Source organism: Monocercomonoides exilis (genome assembly GCF_001643675.1).
Source record: "Monocercomonoides exilis strain PA203 chromosome Unknown scaffold13-1861174, whole genome shotgun sequence".
Taxonomy (NCBI): Eukaryota; Preaxostyla; order Oxymonadida; family Polymastigidae; genus Monocercomonoides; species Monocercomonoides exilis.
The window spans coordinates 961,051-984,890 of record NW_027150558.1 but is presented as its reverse complement, the minus strand read 5'-3'; the positions used below and the strand labels follow the sequence as shown (position 1 = coordinate 984,890).

The following is a 23,840-nucleotide window of genomic DNA, read 5'->3' as shown; positions in this document are numbered from 1 at the left end:
AGAGACTATGAGGGAACCTTGAGTCTGTTGAAGGAGGGCAGAAGAGGCTGATGGATCTGGTGAAGAGGAAGAGGCAGAAGAAGACGATGATGGAGATTGAGGAATTCCGTTGGAGGAGATGGTTGTGGCAGTTGTGCCATTTTTTTGTGATTATGGTTTCAACTGCGCTGAAGATGAGTGTTTGAGAAGGAATAAATGTTGAGATGAGGAGAGTGAGGGAGACATCTTTGTTGAAAGAAAAGTTACCAAGTGTTTATTCAATTGAAGCTCATGGAATCTGATGAGATCTCCCATAAACATCAACATCACTTCAGCTGTCGAAAATGATTCCATTCTAAAACAAATTCAATGAATCAGTCATTGTGTTCGGTATTGTCTGTTCCCCCGTTGTTTTGTTCTCGTTTTGTCAGATTTGATAGCTCTGTTGGAGCATATTCATTTCAAAGAAGTTTCATCATCAAAATATAAACAACAGTTCCTTTATCATTGGAACCAAACTCTTTGTTCAAAGCCAAAGCAACATTGAGAAAAATCAAGGAAGATAAAGTTGCTTCAATTTCATTCTTTTCATCCACCGCTCAAATCTCTCATTCAATCGACAAGTGTCCATTGGCAATATTGAAACCTCAGTTGCTCAATAAGTTCTTCTATTCATTTGCAATGACGAAGTCTTTTCAAAAAAGCAACAATTGTTGACGAGCTTCCACAAACTCTCCATTCAGCATTCACATATTCAGTGATGAAAAAAGAACTTTCAGACAGCTGAGTTCTCAGCAAAGCATCTGGATCTGTGCTCATGAAGCGCTCACTCCCTTCAAAAAAAGTTCTCTTCCTTTCTGTTCAAATAAGTTCATATTCTTTTAAAATTAAAAAACAAAAAAAGCTTTTCAAATAATAATAATAATCATATAACACAGTGAAAAATAATCGCATCAAGGCAAGAGCAAGAGTGACGCGCAAAGATAATTGCAAAAGAACGCTTCCACAAGGAAATACTTATAAAAACGGAGAAAGATATAAAGAAGAGTCGAGCACGTGAAATGCAACAAAGAGCTTGCTCAAAATCATGATTCAAAAACCGAAATAAAACATATTTATAACAACTTGTTTCTCTTGGGGGAAAAAATATAACAAATAATCACACACAAATTTCATTTCAAAAATATTCATTATTTTGATAAAACAAATAATTGCCCCATTACAAGAAAAAAAATACTCTTTTGAAAGAATAAAAAAGGAAAATAAATAAGAAGCATATGCAACAACAACAATAACAATAATAATAATAATAATAATTATAATTATAATAACAATAATAAAACGTCACTGAACATGCACATAAACCTTTCCATTCATTCTTTCAACAATGCTATCACTTCCGCCAGGTTGGGTCTGTCATTTGGCTCATCTGCCCACATCTTCTCCATCATTCCAACCATTTCTGTTCCTTCGATTCCTTCTGTCAGCGGTCGCACCCCATCCCTCATCATCTCCTGTGCTTCTTCTGGATCACATTCGCTCAAGGGCACTTCCCCTGTTGTCATTTCATGAAGAATCAGTCCAAGCGTGAAAACAACTCTCTTTTCAATTCCCTCTTCTTCATCTCCCGCTTCAGGTGCCTTCCATCGCTTCATTTCTTCCTTCTGTTTTTCATCTTCCAATTCCTCTGTCAATATGTATATTTCATTTTCGTTTCCTTCTTCAACAAAGATTGAATATGGGCACAGCTGTCTTTCCATCATTTCCACCCTTTCATCTCCAACCGAAATCAAATGCTCAAACAGCTCTGCCACTGCCAAAGCCACTTCTTTCCCATCAACAACATCCATCGCTCTTGTTCCCAGTGTGAAATTACCTTGAACTGAATGAATCACTGAATGCAATGTTTTGATGTTCTTTTTCTCCTTTTCTCGAAATGGCTTCTTGGCTGATATCACATTGAATGAATGAGATTGTGGTATTCCAGAAGCAGAAGCATTCTCAGAAAATGGCAACGGTGATTCCAAACCAGGAAGATCATTTTCATTCAGAATTTCATCGTTGCTCATCGAAGGAGGATCTGGAAGATCTTCTTCATCGTTGTTAATCAGAAGTGGAATTTGGCTTGTCATCCCTTCCAGCAATGTGGATGGCATGTCGCTCATCTCAAACTCTCTTCTGCTCTCTTCTTTTTGCCTTTCAATCCTTTCCACAATTTGTGCATATTCCCAGCGCGCCTTCTCAGCTTTCTTTTCCGCATCTTTCAGCTTCCTTCGCAGAAGAGCCACAACAATCGCAAATGCCACCAAAGCAATAAGCAGGAGAATCATGCAAGCCACAAATGCAGCAATTCCCCATTCAGACTTTCCCGCTCCTTTGGCAGCATCATCTTCTCCCTTTCGTTCGGGCTCGCTTCTGTTCTTCAGAATGAACGACTGAGTCGTCGAAGGAGAATCAGCATCCCCAAACACAATGCACACCCTCACTTCTGCACTCGCCTCTGCTCCCCTGACCATCTCCAACCCAATTGCACCATGAACCTCCTCTTCGCTCACAAATCCAGTGTCTGCCAGCTCATATGCCTCAATCTGTTCAACATCTCCAACAGACAAAACAACCCGAAAAGACAGGTTGCACGGAAGGAGAAGTGTGCCCCTGAATATCAGGTTCAACAAGCTTTCATTCTCCTCTGTTTCCACTGAATGAAGTGTGGGGATAAAAAATGGCGATGCTCGTTCTCCAGCAATCCCCTTCAGCACGCACCCATCATTCAGGATCCACATCGATGAACTTGGTAAAACTCCATCTCCTCCTTTCAAGCTCGCAACATCCAAAACTCCTGAATCAGAACAAAGCATATTTCTTCGAACAGAATCATATTTATCAATTCCTGGTTTATTGCTTGAAAATTCCCCCTCAGCAAGAGATAAGCTCCCTCCTCTAACAGACAGTGCACCCGCAGAACTGTTTGTAAACGTTGAATATTTAACATCACTCTTGCATTCTGTAACTTCAACAAGCGATCCATTCCATTTGCATATTTCTTCAGTCGCTTTAGAATTAAGAGCACTTCCGCTAATTTCTCTCCATCCATCAAATGTGCAAGCATCAATTGTCAGACTTCTGCTGCCAAATACGCTCATATGTTGGCCTTTTGCGATCTGACACGAGCAACAACCGAGCGTATTGTTGAACAACTGAACAGACTTCTCTGCCAGACAGAATATTATTCTTCCTTTACTTCCACTGCAGCTGATATTTGAGAAGATGCAAAGTGATGCCGAAAATGCCTTTTCGCTTCCCACCTCTCTGTCATTCGTAGCAAGAATCTCGCCTTCATCAACACAAATTGCACTTCCTTCTTTCACTTCAATATTCTTCAATTCGCTCTGAAGCAAGCTTAGAGTCGCCTTTTCTGAACATGAGATAACTGCTTCCTGCGCTTTCGCTGAACTCACCATTAACTGGGAAGCTGTAACCGTGCTTCCTTGACAGGAAATCAAGTATTTCCCACTTATTCTTTCCAAAACAATGCTTTCCATGTTTGCAGTTGCTCCGCTCTCGCAATTGATGATATTATTCTTGACTGCAAAATCGCTGAAAGCAGATTCACTTATTAAAAATGTTCCTCCAGCAACTGTAATCAAGCTTCCATCAAATCGAATGCCATTTTCACTGCCAATGAAGCTGCACGCATTCATTCTTAGCTTGCCTTCTAATGCTCCAACCAGCGACGAATGGGCAATCTTTAATCTGCTGCCAAACACAAACGCTACGTTGTCTATCTCAACGTCTTCTTCAGTAGAAATGGTCCATTCCCTTTCTGCACTTTTTGCAATTGGGCTGTTCATTGACACAGTGCACAATTTATCGAGCGATACCACGCTTATTCCAGATAAGTCGGCTTCTCCTTCAACATTCGCCAGCAAATCAACAAACATTGTTCGAAACCTGCCTTCTGACACGTGCTGCACCCCAACCTCAATCGTTCTGCATGGCTTTGCAAAGCTTCCGCATCGCTTTCCATTTTCTCCGTTCGATGAAACGAGCACCTGCTCTCCTCTGAAGAAAATTACCTCTTCAATCAAATCACGATCGCCTTCTTCTGCATTCATGCCAGAATCTCTCCCGAATATCGCATTCTGCGAATCAAACACAGACTCATCAAAGTCAATCAAAAACTGATCTTCCGTCACTTGCGACTCGATGTTCACACACAAAATAAACACATCCCGCCCAGAACTTGCATTGTTAAAACTAAAGTGAACATTTTTAAACAGAAATCCCAGCGGATTATCGTTTGACAAACGGCAGCTCTTTCCATCAGCCGGAATATTTTCACAATCCAAATAAACTCCTCCTCCCTTTCCAAAAGTCGTGGAGGCAATGCATTTCCCCAGAGATGTGTTGTTGATGTCAAGCACAATCATATCGCTGTTTCCTGATCCAAGTGCAAGCATCATGCTCCCTCCTTTTCTTGAAATGCCGCTTTCGCAATTCTTCAAAACGCATCCGTTTATCTGATATTTTGCATTGCTCGATATTCCGCAGCTCAGAAGGCAGCTTCCATCATTCTCTCTGATAATATCGATCATGCGACACGAAACCAGCTCAAGTTCGCAACCGCCAGTCATCAGAGAAGAACCAGCGAATTGAGGACTCTGGCTTCCTTCTAAAAATGGGGTGCTTCTTTCACTCATTGATAAAAGTGGGTATCGCAAGCGCAATCCTTCAAACAGGCAATCCTCAATTTTGCCAACAAAGTCCGCAGCCCAAATATGCAATGGCTTGGAATCAAATGACAAATTTCGCAGAGAAAAATCCTTCATTTCAAACAATCCTGAGCGAACTTCAACTAAGCAATAAGAAATTGCATCGCTAATATCCGTGCTGATCAAAACGGAGCATTTGTTCACGTAAAACTTTCCGCTTGATGATAAAATCAGGACTGATTGTGAAGATGTGAATTCAGCTGGAACGGAGAAAGTGAGGAATGTGAGCTTCAATTCTTTGCTGTTGAAGAAAACGCTGTCTTCTGATCCAGTCGATGATGAAGATGAAGTCAACGATGCTGCAACAGAAAAAATAGCAGGAGCATTTTGAGTTGACAAAATCTCGCAATCAGACAGATCAAAACAATTCTCCACATTTGCCGAATTCTCAATCAGAAGCTGAGCTGTCGGCGGCTCGGATTCGGGTGAGCGTGTTACGTGCTGCATTCCAGTTGAGAAGGAGGAGCACGGGAGAATATCTCTTCCACAGCAAATAATGTCGGCCCCATAAATAGCAGATACAACAATTTTCTCAGAAAAATAATCAACAAAAAACGTGAGAAGATCAACCGCTTTGTCTGTGAAATACTTTGTGTCTATTCCAGAAAATGCCTTTGTATCTGAAGTCCAGTCTTCGAGCTGTATCAGAATTTGGTTTGATTTCACAGAATTGCAAATGTCGGTGCATGTTATAAAGACGTTCTTCCCCAAAGACGCCACATTACCCGAAAAGATTGTCTTCTCAAAGACAAAGTTTGCATCGGCGCCTGTAGAGTCGATGAAGCAAAATCCTCCTTTCCCAGTTAATGGCGAGCAGCTGCACGAAGAAACAACGCTGAGCTCATTTCTTGAATATCCTTTAACACTCAATGACCCGCCTTCCCTAAACTTTATTTTCATTCCTCCGCCTTCGTTGCTTTCTAATGCTGTTAATCTCGTGATCGAGCAATTTATCAGCGAGAGAGCCAAAGACAGTGTATTGGCTTGTATTACTGATTTTGAGTTGCCTTCTTTTGTGATAATGTCATCGAACGAGCAGTTCGTGAATATGAATTCACAGCTCCCTGCATTCTTCAGCTGCTTTTGCAGAACAGGCGCCTCAGCAGCAATCAAAAGTGAGGACGTTTGAAGTGTCACAGACATAAGGTGATTTTGCTCAAAGGTCGCATTGACCAATTGTGCAATCACGAAAGGCGACGCGGAAAATAGCAGGTTTTCGACAATGCAGCTGTGAAACAACAATTTTCCATCGGTCGCAAATATGAGTGAACACTCAATTGGAGAAGGAAAGTCGCTTTGCTTGCCAAAATTGCAGGAACTGAGCTTTAACACTCCCTCTGAAGCAGAAGATTTGATGACTGACAATTGCTGCCCAATAAACTCAGATGGCAACAAAATTATAACATTGGCAAAGTCGCAACATCCTGCTATGTCAATTACTGTGTCTTTATTGCTTGGGGACAGATCTGAGCAAATGATCATTCCTGCTTCTTTCGAAGTTGAAGATGCCGAAAGAGTCAAATCCAGAAATTCGAAGCACGATTCCACTTCGACCAACGTGCCGAGAATGATCTCCTTGTCAGAGCTGTCGTTCTTCACATTGTTCAGGCCTCTCCAAATTGAATGGCATGGAAAGTCTGCTGAGCCGCATCGAAGGATATCGTAGCCTGCGCTGGACACATGAACTTTGTCTGACACAAACTGTACCAAAAACGCAGCCAAATCCATTGAATCAAAAATGGCGTCTTTGCCAACATACTCTTTGCCTCCATCGATAGCTGGATCATCAACGGGCAAAAATAGCTTATCTGCAGACACAGACGCGTTCAACGAATCAAAATCAAAAAAGAGATTTTTGCCGATATGAGCTCTGTTGTTTGAGTATTCTGACTCGGCGCTTAAGTCATACTGACCTTCGCTTTGGCGCTTGCTCAAATAGAGGAATCCTCCTTTTCCAGTTGCCTCGTTGCAGAAACACTCTTCAATTTTGCATCCAGCAATGCTAATTTCCCCTGTGTCTTTTAGCCAAACGTTGATTACTCCGCCCTCTTTGCATTCTGGACTGCCAACATCGCTGAAATTGCATTCGTAAATGTTAACTGCTCCTTCGAGTTGAGTAGAAATGATCGGGCTCATCGTTGTTAGCGGAGATGCAGAGCATTGAGTGAATGAAGTGTTCGTCAGAGATAAAATGCCTTGTCCACCGGTTGTCTCTGTGAAGAAGGTTGATGACAATATAATTGCTCCAATGGAAGTTTGGTTGAGTGCAATTGTTGATGACCCCGCGTATTTGATGAATGAGCTCTCCAGATAGAAGCTGTGCTCCCCAATAGAGCAATTATCAAGCAGCACTGTTCCGGCTATGACTTCAATAACAGTCAAATAAATAGTAGAATCCAATTCTTCGCTTTCAAAGCTTGTGTCATCAGCAATAAGTGAACTATCTGTTGAAATGAGTGCTTTCAGCACGTTTTGCACAGACGGCAAATACAATTCGATCTTGTTAAATGTGAGAGAATCGTGGTTCAAAATAACTGCATCAAAAGCAGCGCTTGCAACGTTAAACAGAAGCCTTGAAGGCGAAGAACTTGAAGAAGACAAAATCGTCATCGAAGACAAATCAACTGGTTTGCTGATGACTGCTTGTGTTATGATTGATAATCCTTTGTTTTCGGCAGTTGAATCAAGAATTTTGTCCATTCCGTATTCAACCGTCAAGCAGGGGTCGCTTTCATTGCCGCATCTGAACCAGTCTTTCCCATGTTCAGAGCCCGCATTCTTCACATTCACAATCGCTTTGTGCCCAACCATAAGCAAAATAAGATCAACATGCTCATCAACAGAAGACGAATTGCACCCAAACATCATGTTTCCAACATCTGTTTCTGAAGTGAAAGCAATCCCAAATTTTTCATATGAAACGCAAGCATTCAGACTTGGTGCTTGGATGTATATATCTTTGCCATACTTCGCCTTATTCGACTCGAAGCTGCAGTCAGTAAATTTGTAATCGCTGCTCGTGTCTTTCATCAGCAGAAATACGCCTCCTCCTTTTCCAGTTGATTCACTGGCAGTATTCGACGATATTTCACATTCATCAATTTCAAATTTTTTATTCGCTCCAATTGCAAATGAAATGGCTCCTCCATCGATGGAGTTTGTGCAAGACGACGAAGAAAAAATGCACAATGTAGCATAAAATGAGCCTTTGCAAGCCGAAGAAGAAATGACAACACATGAGCTCGTTTCTTTGGTTGATGAAATTCGTTCGAAGCTGCAATTGAACAGCTCTATTTGTTGCGAAGATGATCCACTCCCAGATTGAGAGATAAGGCCTGCTTTAGCAGAAGTGAATATGAGATTCGCAAAGCTGCAACTGGAAAAATCGAAATTCCCGTTTTGGATGATGAATGAAGAACGAGAGCATCTCAAATCGCCTGAAGCAGTTAATGATGAATCTTCAAGAACAAGGCTGCCTCCGCTGATCGAAACAAGTGAAATTGTCAAGGATTTTGAAGCACTTCCAACAAAAATACAATTTGTAAATGTCTGAACGCCACTTGACCCGCTCAAAAGGATTTGAATTGAACTTCCTCGAGGAGCTGAGTCGACTGAATAATCAATATTCAAGGATTGAAACACACCTGACGATATCAGAGCAGAACTCGCAGTTCCTGTGATTCCATCAAGTGTTATTATTGCATTTGTTGCAGATTCATTTCTTCGAATGGCAACGTTCGACACATCTGTTCCTGAAGAAGACACAGCAACTGTGCCATTTGCTTTGACTGTGGGCGAAGATCCATTTAGGCGTTGAACAGCCTGCGTAATTGTCCCGCAATGAGCAATTACTGACCCACAATACTTCCCATCCCCTCGCGACGCATTCGAAGCATGAATGATCGATGATGTGTATCCAAAGATGAACGGCATCAAGTCAAAATCCCCCTGAAATGTGGCATCATCACTTCCAAACCACGCATTCGTTCGATTAGGCACATACGTCGAAGTTGCTGTGGCAGAATAATAAGAGTCAAGATTTGCATTTGGCAATGATGGCACACACAAAAAAACATCACGTCCAAAACACGCTTGATTCGATAAGAATTGGCATTTGCTAACGACAAATTTTGATAGCGATCCATTTGTCGAGATGTGCAATGCTCCTCCTCTTCCGCTGCTTGAGCTGACACAGCAACCTGTAAATGTGGTATTCGCAAAGCTGATCTGAGGCCCATCAGCATCTAAGCGCAGCACGCCGCCATTCACTCCTGTTGAATTAAGACTTGATATTGAAGATATTGAACAGTTACTAAGTGCAAGGGATTTTGGGAGATATCCTGCGCTGAAAATGGCTGAATTATTATTTGATATGGTGATATTCGTAAAATTACATAACGAGAATGTTGCCTTTGTCACTCCATTTGCCATTTGAAATAAGCAATTGGTTGTTAATCTAATGTTCTTTGTTGTCACACGACTGAATGAAAGAGTTCCGTTAACAAAATTAAATAAACTGTAAGATAAGTATGTTGTCCAGCTGCTTGGTGTTGAAATCGTTATGTCAGAAACAGAAAGGTCGAAATTATAAGAACTACCATTGATTATCCTGCAATAATCTTTGTTCACGTTAATCGTGAATGTGGAAATTGATATGTTGACAGCTCCAGAAATAGAAATCATCGTTCCAATGTAACTACTCAAATTAAAAATCACTTTTGTTTGACTTTCTCCGAACGCATCCACTTTTCCTCTTGCTGAATTAATGGTCCAAGAATCTGTCTCGTTGTAAGTCCCGTTAAGAAGTTTGATTCTCTTCAAGTAATTTGGTCGCCTATTGCTGATGGCTGTGTTGACTGATTTGCACGCTGTGCTTGTACTTAATCCACAATTAACTGTTGCACTTCCGTCGGACGCAACAATCTGATAATCATCCATTTTAATAAGCTTTGAATAATTTGTTCCAGCCATATGCACTCGATTTCCATCATTATATGTAAAACTTGAAGCAAAAGTTATATTAGCCACATTAGTAGTCCAATCGAACTTATAAACATAAAAATCTGGTCCCAAATCGTAATTTGCTTTGCAATCATAAAAAGCATTATTTTTTATGGTTCCACATCCAACTTCGTTTATGTATATCCCTCCTCCATAATTTGCAGAGCAATTTTCAAATACGCAATCTTGAACCGTCAGATTATAATTAATAGTACCAAAAATTACTCCATCATAATAAAGACCTCCTCCGTTAGTTCCTGCGCAATCTTTAAAAATCGTAGAAGTAATATTTGCATCTTTCCCTGTTATGCTTTGCTTTGCTCGAGAAACATGAAACAATGACGAAGGAGTTGAATGAGAGCAGTCATAAAATTCGCAAAGATCACAGACAAAATCTTGCGATGGTGAAGTAAAAGAAAGCCCATGAACAATGCCTCCATAAAATGCATCGTGAACATGAATAAATGTGGATAATTTTATTGTCGAAGAAATAACAAAAGAATGATTTTCCTTTGCTGCAGCTTCATTTCCTGTTTTCACCTTGGTAGTGATGTTCATAAAACAACAGTGATAGACAGTTTCATATCTTCCAATCCCTGAGCATAGTAAAGACGAAGATTTACTTGATAATACCTTGAAATCAGAGAAATGCGAATTAATCAGTTTAATGCCAGATGAAGCTTCATTTTGCAAATACACCATAGAAGACAACTGTCTTTTGTAATTAGAAATGTCTACCGAAATGTTAGCAAGGAAAACAGAGCCCGACGAGGCAAACGGAGTAAATGCTTTCGAAGAATAAATAAATCTTGTGTTTCCACAAAAAAGCGTAGACTCTCCATCGAGAACAGAAATAGAACACTGCGATAAATCAACACAAAGAATATCATTAATTTTCAACGAAGAGTTTGCCAAAAGAAACAAAGAGTGCCGATTTGAAGAATCGCCGTAAAATGTCTGCTGCAGTCTTGTCGAAATTGACACCTTCTTGCTGGAAAATATCTCATTTTTTCCAAACGCTCCATTTGCAGCTTCAAAAGCTGCGACAATGCAGAAATACAAAAATCCTATTTTTGTAAAAAATTTTGTGATCAAATAAAGTTATTATATATCAATGATCAAATAACAAAACTTTCAGAAATGACAATCTGTCAAAGTTTGCTTCTGTTATATAAAAATAATTATCTGTTTAATACAGAAAGTTTATGGATGAAGAAAGGACGGATGAATCATTGATTATTTGCAAATAATCCTTTTCTCAGAAAATAGTGACTGAAAGTGATATTGAGCAAAATGGAAAACAAACAAATTAATTTTAATTTCTAAAAAGCTTTCTTGTATGTGCGTACTGGCGTCAGAAGAAATAATCGAATGTCTTTTCCCCATGTTGAATTCTGATTTTGAATGATTAAAAGCTTCACTCTTTTTGCCTTGTGCGCTCTGCTGTTCAAAAACAAGTCTTGTTTCACTGCCATCAAATGGATGCACCGTAATTATGATTTATCCATTAATGTCTCCGCACTTCCATTGATGGCCAGCCCGTGACTCATCATTTTCCACTTCTTTGTTTTTCATTAATTCAATCTGGAGCTGATGAGGTGACTTCCATGAACATATCTTGATCGCAAAAGAAAACTGAACGATACACTTTCAGAGTGAAACCATATTCGACTTGCATTTCTGGTTTTCAAGTTCAGTCTGATATGAAAGGATCATCATCTCAACAAGCTCCATTTGATATTTAAAAAACAGTTGAGCAAGAAACATATTTTGGGCATGTTGTGGAAAACATCAAACATTACCAAGAGCATGGAAATTTGACACGACTGCACGCCACTCTGTCAGGGTGTTTCATTTTAACCGATTTCAAGGAGGAAGATATTTGGAATGTGCAACAGTGGATGAATTGCAGTGTGCGAGAGATGTGGTGTAAAAGATAAACCTGCTGAAGAAATGTGTGGACTGGAGGAGAATGAAGAGCGGAAAAAATCGAAAGAAATGTAAACAGCAGCGATGTGGATTCAAACAATTCTCGATTTCATAACGAAATCCAAGGTTCATGACGAAGAATTTGCTGATTTGACTGGTTGCATTACAAGGTTGTGCAGAGCAGCAAGGGAGAATCGCAGTGATGTTGTCTATCGATGTTGTGGCATTTTTGTGAAAATGATAATTTACCAGCCAACTTTTATTGTTTTCAATGTTTTGCTGAAAGGTGGAGTTTTTGATTTCATTTTGATGGAAATTCACAATCAAACATTTGATGATTGCCTGATGTGTGAATTCTTGATATTCTTTGCGAAGCTTTCGATTGCTGTGAGAGAAAATGAGGTTGTGGGAGACGAAACGGAGGAAGTGAAAAGAATCCTGTTTGATAAGATGGAAGAAGAAGGATTTGAGGATGTTATCGCAAGCTTTCATGAAATGTTTGATTTTCTCAGTAGTGAATATTTCTATGGATTATCGTTGAATAATACTGATTGAAATGTGAATGTTTCAGAAAATCAAAAGCATTTCATTTTGAAACTCAACTTTTTTGAGTTTTTCTTTGCTCACTGTTTCACAATTGAGCAAACAAACATTGAACTTTTAATCCTTTATAGCTCTTTTCAGATTGGAAGAAAGCCAGCCAAAAAAGAATGAAATTTCAGATGAAATCATCGATTAACGATTATTTATTTTTGGAATCTTACTCAGATGAATTATCGCTTTTCATCTCTTGCATTGTTTTTGCAATAACAAGTTTGTTCATATTTAGCTGTCTATTCTTTTTTCATGAAAAAGAATTTGAATTATTTTCAATTCTTTGATTGCTTTTATCTTATCTTTGTGATATTTTTATAGAAAAAGGTCAATGATACAAAAAAGTTGTATCAGTCTGCTTCGGAAAATTGACAAATAAGTGAAAGAATCGAATGAAAACAAAACAAGAATTCCTTCAAAGAACTCCACAACAAATCACATGACAGAAATTTCTAAAAATTACAAGTTTTATTTTTTTGTATTGTTGAATAAAGTGAGAGGTAAAAATGAAATGAGTTTGTTAGCAATTTATAAAACTCTGTTTTTTGGATTTGAAATGAGATGAAAATAAATTCAATGCATATCGAAGTCACTTCTTGAAAGAGAAAGTCAATTAATCTTGAATAAAGAAAAAGATTTATAAATCCTTGAATAAAAGTTAAATGAAATGAATAAAAAAATGAACATGAGTCAACAATAAATATATAAATTCTTCAAATTCCTAAGCATGACAACAAAATACATATATACCAACAATCCTGCAACGGCTCAACGATATTATGCAATCTCCGAATCCTTCTTCTTCCATCTTTTCAAGCATTTTTCTTTTCATCTCTTTTCTTTTCGCCTCCTCTTTTTCTTTTTCCATTTTATCGTTCAATCTCTTATTTAATTCAAAGAAAAATGACGAACAGTGTTCAATTAATAAATTATCAACACTTGATAGAGCGAGCTCTCCCACAATTGTATCAACAGTCCTTCCATTCATCAGATCATCAACCTTCACGGATTTGTTTCTTGCAATATGTCGTAAAGATTTCATGCATTGGATACTAATTTCTCTTTCATTTTCTCTTGCTGATTTGAATAATCTCGCAATGCAACTGATGAGCCTCACAAATTCTTCAGTCCAAAATTTGCAAGAGAAAAAGAAACAGTTCAATATTCCAAACCATCGCAAAAAAGCTTCCTTCTCTTTCCCTTTTATTCTTTTCTTTCCTTCTTCTTCTACTACTTTTTTATTCCAATCCAGGTACTTTGAAAGCTCTTCTAGTTCTCTTTCTGTCTCTCTTGCAAAATGCAGCTCATTCACAAATGCTTCTCCCAAACTTTTATTTGAAGATAATCTGCTAACCAAAAATCGCCAAGCAGATTGATAGGCAAGTTGTGTCAGATTGCAATAAACTTGATGATATTTAATGATATCTGTGAATTCATTCAAAAACATCTCTTGTTCCACATTCTCACAAAATTTTGAAAAACAAGCAACAAAGCTTCAAAAAGGGAATTATTCCAAACTGTATTCACTGCAACGCAACTCAACGCCAACAAAGCCTCTTCCACTTCTTTTTGTGTTTCTTCGTTTTTCTCTTTGTTCAAGGCAACTTTCAGAAGGCAAGGCAGACAAATCGAAAGCAATTCCTCTGAAATATCTTCAAACTTGCATCTCAAAGTCAAATAACATTTACAAAGATCAGCCAAAAGCTTTTCGTCTTTTTTTTCTTTTTTCTTGTCTTCATCAACAATCCATTTCTTCAATCTTTCGTTCAATGAAGAATTATCAGAACTTAATCTTAATATATTTTTTAGTATTTTGCAATATCCTACATGCTGTAATATCAAAACTGAATCTTTCAAAGATATTTTCTTTTTTTTAATCTTTTTTTCCATTTCATTGAACAGTTCTTTTGTGAAGACAGATCTGAATTCTTTTCCATTCATTTCACCAATTAATCTATTCATTTCTTCGATTTCATGCATTCGTTCATCTTTTCTGCTATGTTCCAGTTCACAAAACAATTCTGCAAAGGGAATTTAAATAAACAAACATTTTGTTCAGAATGGTTCAAATCAAATAAAAGAACAAACTTGAAACCTGTTCTGTTCTGACCGTAGTCAGAATTTCATCTTCAAAATTGTCATCATCTGGAAAACTCATTCTGTTTTTTGAAAAATATATTCAAAACAAGGAATAAATCAAAGCAATAAAATAAATAAAAATGAAAACACAAGCATCTCAGATTTTCTTGCAACACCAAAAAAATCTCTTTCAAACAGTTTTGTTTTTGTTTAATAAAACGAAGCGCAAAAGAAGACGCTAAAAAATACACTGGACTAGGTTGGATGAAGCCAAAAAGGAGATCTTCTGCTTTGATTTTTGATCCATTTAACAAATAATTTGATGAATAAATTATTTATTTTTGTGGTTTTTCATTAACTAGTTTTTATTTTTATTTTTATTTTTATTTTTATTTTTATTTTTGTTTTTGTTTTTGTTTTTTGGAAGTGGAAAATTGGTGATGGGCGTAAATAAGCTTTTTCATCACTTCGCTCAAGGTTATCTGCAATAATTGTGATCTCAATTATCTTCACAATCTTTTTTTCGTTTTCTTCTTGACAAAAAGAAAAAAGCTAAAGGACATATATTTTCAATTAACTCATAAACAAAATTTTTATCACATCGCAGACGTTCTAACGAATTTTCACAAATTCATGCAACAGTTAAATAAACATTTGATAATCTTTGAGAAAAATGTTGGAAAATATTCAGAATACAAAACATCCAAAAATGATGTAAAATCAAAAATTTGGGGGCAGGGAGGCTCGAACTCCCGACCTTAAGCTTTCCCAGCGATTATGAGACTTACGCGCTACCGGCTGCGCTATGCCCCCTTGTTGAAATAAGGTTTCAAAAACTTTCAAATGTACGTACTTTTGATAATTCAAGATCTTTTTGAAAAAGGATATTTAAAACACACAAGTTTATTTATTTTTTTGTTTTTTATTTTATCAGATTTGAAGATTTTTAAATCAATTACGCTTGTATATGATGCATAAGTCGCATGGGCTGTGCTTTAGCATTTCTTCGTTGGCTGATATTACTTATGAACAGAGAGTTCAAAATTGGAAAGAAATGACAAATTCTGTTATGAAATTAAATCTTCAAAAAGCAGAATATAAAGAAAAGGAATTTGAAGAGTTAGGGTGGTGCGATAACAGAAAAACTTATATTTCTTATTCACAATGGCATCGAAGAAGATTGATGATGAAAAAGAATTATATTCGAGAAAATTCTGACAAATTAATTTTAGGAAGCATGATGAATGTCAATAACACAAAAATGATTAATTTTTCGAGCGAACGCGAATGCGTATTTAACGAACCACAACCAAATCTTACAAAATCAAATATCTCAAATCTTCATGATTCAATCAAAAAAGGAATAGCGAATTGGAAAGATTTTAAAAAACGCAAAGGAAAATGTAATCCTTCTCATTTAGAAAAGGGATTTGAAAAGAAAGTGGATATTTGCAATCCAAGTTGGAAGAAACATGGATTTGTTGTTGTTGAATATCCAATTTTCTCACCTAACTATACATCATTCTGTTCAAATATATTAAAGGCAAAGCACATTTCTCCGCATTATCACCAAATTGCTCGTCTTGCCCTTTGCAAAAAACATCAAGGAAGCAGTTTTTCACAAGATCATTCAAATCAAGGCAATCATTACCAAATCATGCCAGCAGTGCAGTATCATCGCGGGGTGCCTGAAGAATCGCTAGCTGTAGTGCGGCGGTATGTGCAGTACTACTCCGCATCGACGTTCCTGTTTGACGTGCTTGCGAGCTATGCACGCTCAGAGGCCTATGCGCAGTATGCCGACGAGCGGGCAGTGCGGGAGACAGAGCGGGAGAGCCAGCTGGCACACAACGCAGCAGTGCTGGAACGGGAGCGCGGGAAGCGGAGCGACGGGCGCATCAGCGGGCTTGCAGGAGGGTTAAGTGGGTTAGGAGTGATTGGAGGGCTTGGCGGGATAGGGGGAATTGGAAGCTTGAGTGGCATGGGAAGTGGAGTGAATGAGGGAGAATTGGGAGACGAGAGCACGACGAGAGGAGGGAAGGTGATCCTGTCGCCGGCGTCGCGGTTTGCGGCGGGGAAGATTTCGTCGCCCGCAGCGGCGCTGATATCGCCGGCTGCTGCGTATCAGAGCAGCCTTGTGATGTACCGCCCGCCGGATGAGCACACAGTGTTTCGTGTGCAGCAGATAAAGATGGAAGAAGAAAGGGAAGAAGAAAAGGAGGAAGAAGAAGAAGAGAAAATGTGTAACAGAAATGAAGAATTAAAGAAACTTGCTATGATTGAAGATAAATCAGGTGAAGAAATGAAGACGATGCAGGAAGAGAAAGAGAAAGAGAAAGAGAAAGAACAAGAAGAAGCTAAACGCAAAGAAATGAATGATGATACTTCAAAATTGACTCCTTCACACACAGTGGATGATTCAGAGCACGCCAATCCAACAGCAACAAGCGATCTGTCTATGAAAATGGACAGAGAAGAAGAAGAAAGCAAGCTGCTGGCTGGACAAGGCAAAGAGAATGAGCAAAAATCGAATACAACTTCGGAGAAAGAAGAAGAAACAGCAACAATTTCTTCTTCTTCTTCTTCTTCTGATTCATTAGCGCCAACTGTGCTTGAGATGGATAAGGAGATTAATTCTGCAAATAATACTTTGCCATCATCATCTTCTTCTTCTTCTGTTTCATCTGATTCTTCTTCTTCTTCTTCTTCAATCAAAAGTGACATTCAGATGGATAGTACTGATGAAGAAACAGACAATTCCCAAAAGAAACCTGAGACGCAGACAACACAAACATCACAAGAAGATATATCAACATCTTCTTCTTCTTCCTCAAACACACAAGATAAAAACGAAAAAGAAGAAAAAGAAATAAAAAAAGAAGGTAAAAAAGAAGAAACCGAAGAAAACCCCCCAGAAAAAGAACCTCAGCCCCGTATTTCTCTTCTTCTTTCTTCTCCTTCTCCTTCTTCTCTTCCTCCTTCTTCTCCTTCTCCTTCTCCTCCTCTTCCTCCTTCCTCCCCTCCTCCACCCGACCTCTCCCGCTACACCGACGTCGTCCCGCCCACCCTCACCAGCAGCCGTGTGGGTGCTCTTCCTTCTTCTCTCCTCCACTCCCGCTTTCCTTACAGCAACTACACCCGCCTCCTCGTCATGCCTGTTTCCTGCCGCTTCTACCCGCAGTTCACTCCCCCAACATTCTCTGTCTCTGCGCCTGTTCAGAAGCCCTGGTACAACATCCCCACAGCTGACCTCCCGCAGCCCTCAGCCGCGCTGCTGGCGTCCTCCGCGCAGTTCCACCCGCATTCAGCAAGTGCAGCGACGATGCGGTTTGTGCGGCACATGGGGGCAGTGGAGGAGCAGTGGTTGATGGATGTGAACGAGGAGAAAGAGGAAGAGGCAGCGTTCGATGACTGTGTGGATGAAGAATTTAAAGCGATGCAGGAGATGAGGAAGATGGAGGAGGAGGAGAAGAGGAAGAGGAGGAGGAAGAAGAAGGAGAATGCTGAGGGTGCTGGTGAAGCATCTGGTTCTGCTTCTTCTTCTTCTTCTTCTTCTTCAACAGATTCGTCATCTTCAGCACAAGGAGCAGGAAATGGAAGTAAAGACAATGATAAATCAGGTACAACTTTTTCATCATCATCATCTTCTTCTTCTTCTTCCTCTTCCTCTTCTTCCTCTTCAGCCAGTTCAGAGAAAAAAAGCGAGCGAAAAATACTGCCAGCGATTGGAGGCTGGTATGACCCACAGCGATGGGAAGAGAACGCAGCAAGAATTCCACCGCTGGGCGGGTTTGTGAGGGAAGATCCATTGGAGATGGAGAAGGAGATGGAGGAAGAAGAGGAGGAGGAGGAGGAAGAGGGAGAAGAGGAGGAATGGAATGGAGAAGAGAAAGAGAAGGAGAAAGATAAGAATGGAAGAGATGGAGTGGCTGATAAGGAAGGAATGGAAAGCAAGAACAAGAACGATGCTAATGTGAGTGTGAATGCGAATGGAGAAAACAACCCATCGAATAATAATCAGCTGCAGTTAGTTCGAAATGGCAATCAAGTTTGTCACAATTGCTGTTGCAATAGAAGAGGAAGAAGAGGAAGAAGAGGAGAAGAAGGAGAAGAAGAGGAATTTGACGAAGAAATGGCCGAGGCAGAGAAGCAGCTGCGGTGGATCGGCAGCCAAACAGGAGTGAATCTTAAGGCAAATTCGGGTCTTCCAGTTAATTTCTCACAAATCAAAAGAAAATACAACTATTTCAGTGATTGCAATGATAAAAACAATGGAAATTGCTTGTGCAACTGTCAAAACAATAAAAATGGCAAAATCGAAAAAATCGAAAAAATCGAAAAATCAAATGAAAAACTTTCAAAACCACAAAAAAACAGCACAATTAGAAGAAGAAGAAGAAGAAATGCAGCTCCTTCGTGTGTTGCCTCCTTGTCCTCTCTTCGTTTCCCCTTCAACTTTGCGAACAATGCCACGGGAGTGGTCTTCAACAACCAGGTGAAGCAGGCTATTGAGGATGTGATGTGGACAGACTCAGAGACAGAAGCATTCACTGCCAGCCAGATCCACTTCATCCGCGACTTCCACATTATTTCTCGCTTGCTCTCTTTATCCCCGCTTTACCCTTCAGCCTCTCCTCCGATCGCTGCCATCAACAGCATGAAGAGGCGGCTGTTCAGAAACATCCCTGCGCCTCCTTTTGATCCGTTTGGGGCTGACGAGAAGGAGAAAACGGAGGAAAAAAAAGAGGAGAAGAAAGAGGAGAAAAGAGAAGAACAGGCAGAGAGCGAGAAGAAGCAGTGCAAACAGCAGCAGATTAAGCAACAACATCAAAATCAATATCAATATCAACAGCATCAACATAATCAACAGACAAGAGATGGATTGCAATCTGCACAAGCAGAACAATCTCCATCATACCCCATCCGCGTCACACCCACCACATCTGCGAAGATCCACACGAAGATACACGACGAGTCATCACTTGGCTCTGGTTCTGCTTCTGCTTCTGCTTCATCTTCATCTGCTTTATCTCCTTCCTCTTCTCCTTCTTATTCTTCTTCCTCTCTTTCCTCTTCTTCTTCTTCTCCTTCTTCCTCTTCTTCCTCTTCTTCCTCCTTATCCTCTCATTCCCTCGTCCCCTACCCTCCTGCCCCTATTCTTTCCTCCCGTGCTGCCCATCCACAGCCCGACGACCTCATCCACTTCCCCATCAGCCGCACAGCCGGCCAAGCAAACGCGTTTTATTCGCAGTGGGTGTCAGACCTGGCAATGCGGTGGAAGCTGAGAGAAAGAATAGGATGTAGAGGTCTGAATGAGCAAGGGTTTGTGGTGCGGAAAGTGCTGGAGAAGCTGCGGGAGAGGCACAGGCAAGGAGTGGTGAAGGAGAGGCAGCAGGTGCTGGCAGACGATGCGGCGCAGGCGACGAAGAAAGCAGAGGCAGAGATGGAGGAGACGAAGGACGAGTTGGATAGGGCGCTGGAGAAAGATCTGAGGGAGAGGATTGCTGCGAGGAAGCTGGGGAGGACGCTGGTGATGGCGCCGATGGCGAAGATGGATGTGCGGTACACAGCATTGGACACGATGGAAGCTGATGGGGATGAAGAAGAAGAAGAAGAGGAGGAGGAGGAGGAAGGAGAAAGAGGAACAAATAACAGATCAGAATCTTCAGACAAGCAGAAGAGGAACGGCTCATTCAACAACACTTCCTCCTCTACCTCTTCCTCTTCCTCTTCCTCTTCCTCCAATCACAATGGCAATGGAAGTAATTCCACTCAATCCTCAACAGAATACAATCAGCACTCAGGAGAAGAGAAGGGAACCCCTCTTTCCTCTTCTCGTTCTTCCACCAGATTCAGTTCTGGATCTTCTTCTTCCTTCTCATCATCATCATCTTCTTCTTCTTCTTCTCATTCATCCTCTGATCTCTCAAAGAATGGGCAAGCGCTTATTCCATTTGAAGCACCTGTTCGCCTCACTCCCAATGAATCGATGAAGAAAATGCTGACACACAGAAGCAGAATGATTAGGAAGTACAGGGCGATTGTGGAGGCAGAGGAGGCGAGGGAGAGGCAGCTGGAAGAAGAGAGAGAAGAGAGAGAGAGAGAATTAGAGAGAGAAAGAGAAGAAAGAGAAAGAGAAAGAGAAAGAGAAAGAGAAAGAGAAAGAGCAGAGAAAGAAGGTAAACAAATGGAAGTTGATGAAAGTGATACACAATACAATACACAGAGTTCATCATCATCTTCATCATCATCTTCTTCTCTTTCTTCCTCCTTCCTCTCCTCCTCTTCCTCCTTCGACCCCTCCATCATCGAGATGCCCCAAGTTCTTCCTCCTCATCTGTCTTCTCTTCATCTCTCACCCGAAGACCAGACGCTGCGAGGCGTGTACCTCAATATCCGAGCTGATTATCCACACACTTTCTCCTCTTTGCCGGACATCCTCTGCGAAGATGACATTCTTCCAGGAGCAACAAAGACTCTTCCTTCGCCTGGATCGTCAATGTCCCCTGGAGATCGCACCAGATTGGGAGCAAGTGACGATAAAACGGTTGTTCTGAATGCGAAAACGCCGACGTCTTCTTCTTCTTCTTCTTCCACTTCTTCAAATTCTTCTTCTTCTTCCTCCTCCTCCTCTCTCTCCAACCCTGACGGCTCCTCTCCGTCCGCCCTTGCTGCCGTCACAGCCGTGGGGCATTCAAAGAGCTCTCGCCATCAGTCAAATGCACCTGAGCAAGTACCTCCTCCAAGAACAACAATTGTTGAAGTGAATCCCTTCCTATCGAGACTGAGGGCTGCAGTTGATCCGGATTTATCGGCGTTCTTGATTATGGAGCAGAACTGTGGAGGAGAAGGAGAAGAAAGAGGAAGAGAAGGAGAAAGAAGAGAAAGAAGAGAAGGAAAAGAAAGTATTGGAATGGATATTGAATCCACTGCTTCATCTCCTTCTCTCTCCAACAATAACATTAATAACATTAACACCTTCCCCTTCTCCCACCCCTTACCCTCCATCTCCTTCCACACAATCGACCCGCAAGACTCCACTACCTCCTCCTCTTCTTCCTCTTCTGCCAATGAAGATCCTCTTTCAAAGGCATATTCTGCTGCCCTCAACTTGAACTATGCAGCTGCCACCACACTCTGGACCGACAGCCCCATCTCCCTCCCTCAGATATACACCTCTCGCCTCATGCTCCGCTCAGAGGGGAGAAGCCGGAGGCCGCTGACTGCTGCGCAGCAGGCGAAGGAGAGGGAGAAAGAGGCAAGGGCGTTCAAAGAGCAGATGGTCAGCCAAATTCCGCCGGCCCCGACACGCTCGGGAAATATCGTGCCAAACCCTGTGCTGCCTCATGCTTCTGGTTCGGATTCATCATCTTCTTCTTCTTCTGCTCCAAGTAAGAACGATGGAATGAATTCGAATGCTTCAACAAGTTCCACACCTTTACCTGGACCTTCTCCATTGCCTTCTCCTTCTCCCTCTCCCTCACCTTCTCCTTCTCCATCTTATCCTCCTTCGCCTTCGCCTTCACTTTCTCCTTCTCCTTCTCCTTCAATTGCTCTTTCTTCAAGCACAGCTTTGCCAAATGACTTCGCTACGCCCACACCTCTTCCTTCACCTGGATCTGCTTCTTTCAATCAGCAAAATTCTTCCTCTTCTTCTTCTTCCTCCTCTTCCTCTTCCTCTTCTCCTTCTACCCCATCTCCTTCTCCTTCTCTTCCCAACAGTTCTCCTTCTTCTTCCCCTCCACCTCCTTCCTCTTCCTCTTCCTCTTCTTCCACAAGCACCGAAGGCGAAGGCCGCCGCCGGAACAATGAGCTGGCTGGTGTGCTTCGAGACAACGCACGCAGAGAGCGTTCCAAGCAGCAGCCTTTGTCATTCACACCTCCTCAGATTGTTGAGCTCCCTGCCTCTGTCACCACCACACCCAGGGCAATGACAAGCGCATTCCAGCCGATGTGTGTGGACTCCCCCTTCATCAACCCGATGTCTGCCTTGTCTGTGCTGCAGCGCACACAGCCACCGAACATGGTGCATCCGACGCTCAGAAACGTGCGGCAGACGTATCTTCCTCGTTTGGGAGGGTTTGTGGATTTCAGGTACTTTGGCAATGGAGTGGATCTGGTGGACGATGCGTCGGAGTATGGATCGCTGGATGGGATATGCAGAATACAGAAGAAAGGGAGTAGTAGAGTGAGAGGAGAAAGAGGTGGAGAAAGAGGTGGAGAAGGAAGAGGAGAAGGAAAAGGAGGAGCAGGGAAAGGAAGCAATTCATCATCTTCATCATCATCATCTTCTTCTTCTTCTTCCTCTTCTTCATCCTCCTCCCTCAGCAACATCAGCAGCAGTTCCTCTCTTTCTTCAAAGTCCTCCGATCTCCACAGCTCATCTTCCAGTGACAGCAAGCGTGTGTCAGCAGCAGTGGCAGCTGTCACAGCAGCTGCTGCGTTTGAGAGACAAGGCGGAATTGGGATGGGAATGGGAATAAATGGAAGTGGAAGTGGAAGTGGAAGTGGAGGAGAAAAAGGAGGAGGAGGAGGAAGTGGAGGAAGTGGAGGAGGAGGAATCAGTATTAATGGTATTAATGGCATAAGTGGTATAAGTGGAATGGGGAAGACGCCAGCAGAGTTTAGCACAGCCGCGAGGGTGATGAAAGAGCTGGGGAGGATTGGGATGTTGACGAGGGGGAAAAGGCAGAAGAACGAAGGGGATCTGCTGGAGGAGATATGGAAGCACACGCCGGAGGATGAAGAAATGCTGAGGCAGCAGGAGATAATCATACTGGAGGCGGAGAAAGAGAGAGGGGAGATGATGAAGGAGAGGGAATCGTTTGATGATGCTGAGGGGGAGGGAGAAGGTGAGGGAGAAGGAGAAGGGGAAGGTGAGGGAGAAGGTGAGGGTGAGGGGGAGGTGGATGTGGGGGCAGAGGCAGATGGTGACGGAATGGAGGTAGATGTTGATGGAGAAGCAGCTCATTCAGAGAAAGACAAGCAAAGAATGGTGAAAAATGTCAATGAAGAAAGATCTTCAACAGCAAAATCATCATCTTACACATCTTCAACGAACTTGCATGAAAAATCTCTCAGACACGTTTCCATGTCGAATGCTCCAGAGCCTCTTACCCATGACATTTCATTCCCCACGTTTCCAACTGAACAAAAGTAATGACTTCTAAATACAAACATTTTTTTATTGTTTGTTTTCAATAAATTAATTTTTTCATCATTCATGAAAAGTCTCTGATTTAAATTTTTTTCTTTCTACATAAAAATATTATTTATTTGTAATTTACTGTAACTTTCATTGGGTGCATCCATCAAAAAAGCATTCTCGTTCATAATAAGAAAATTATCATGTGTTAAAAAAAGAGATCATTGTCTATAAAATGAAATTCGAAAAGGACATCTCTTTCAATAATGCTTCTGGTTTTAAGACATCAATTCACATATATAAATGATAACATTTTCAATTATATTTTTAAATATCTCTTA

General features: G+C 41.0%; 3 protein-coding genes across 3 annotated transcripts; 1 reads left to right on the top strand and 2 right to left on the bottom strand.

The window, feature by feature from the left end:
• Positions 1-833: 833 nt before the first annotated feature.
• MONOS_5878 (uncharacterized protein) lies at positions 834-11,138 on the bottom strand (the record flags this gene model as incomplete). The annotated part of the gene is made up of 2 exons (XM_067876063.1): positions 834-10,819; positions 11,102-11,138. The coding sequence occupies 2 exons, from the start codon at positions 11,136-11,138 to the stop codon at positions 1,353-1,355; spliced, it is 9,504 nt and encodes a 3,167-aa protein (XP_067730812.1). The 3' UTR covers positions 834-1,352.
• A 2,356-nt stretch (positions 11,139-13,494) lies between these two features.
• MONOS_18592 (uncharacterized protein) lies at positions 13,495-14,661 on the bottom strand. The gene is made up of 3 exons (XM_067871625.1): positions 14,509-14,661; positions 14,364-14,434; positions 13,495-14,296 (listed from the first exon to the last, which is right to left on the bottom strand). The coding sequence occupies exons 2-3, from the start codon at positions 14,431-14,433 to the stop codon at positions 13,713-13,715; spliced, it is 654 nt and encodes a 217-aa protein (XP_067730811.1). The 5' UTR covers position 14,434; positions 14,509-14,661; the 3' UTR covers positions 13,495-13,712.
• A 595-nt stretch (positions 14,662-15,256) lies between these two features.
• On the top strand, positions 15,257-23,640 carry MONOS_5879 (uncharacterized protein). Its single transcript, XM_067876064.1, has one exon. It carries the CDS (start codon positions 15,322-15,324, stop codon positions 23,512-23,514), a length of 8,193 nt encoding a protein of 2,730 aa, XP_067730810.1. The 5' UTR covers positions 15,257-15,321; the 3' UTR covers positions 23,515-23,640.
• Positions 23,641-23,840: the final 200 nt, after the last annotated feature.

What these genes read in the sequence shown, in the direction of transcription:
- MONOS_18592 (XM_067871625.1), bottom strand. Translation starts at nt 14,433, where the DNA reads ATGAGTTTTCCAGATGATGACAATTTTGAAGATGAAATTCTGACTACG. An exon ending in CAGAACAGAACAGGTTTCAA is followed by an intron (nt 14,297 to 14,363) that starts GTTTGTTCTTTT and finishes TTCCCTTTGCAG; the next exon opens with AATTGTTTTGTGAACTGGAA.
- MONOS_5879 (XM_067876064.1), top strand. Translation starts at nt 15,322, where the DNA reads ATGATGCATAAGTCGCATGGGCTGTGCTTTAGCATTTCTTCGTTGGCT.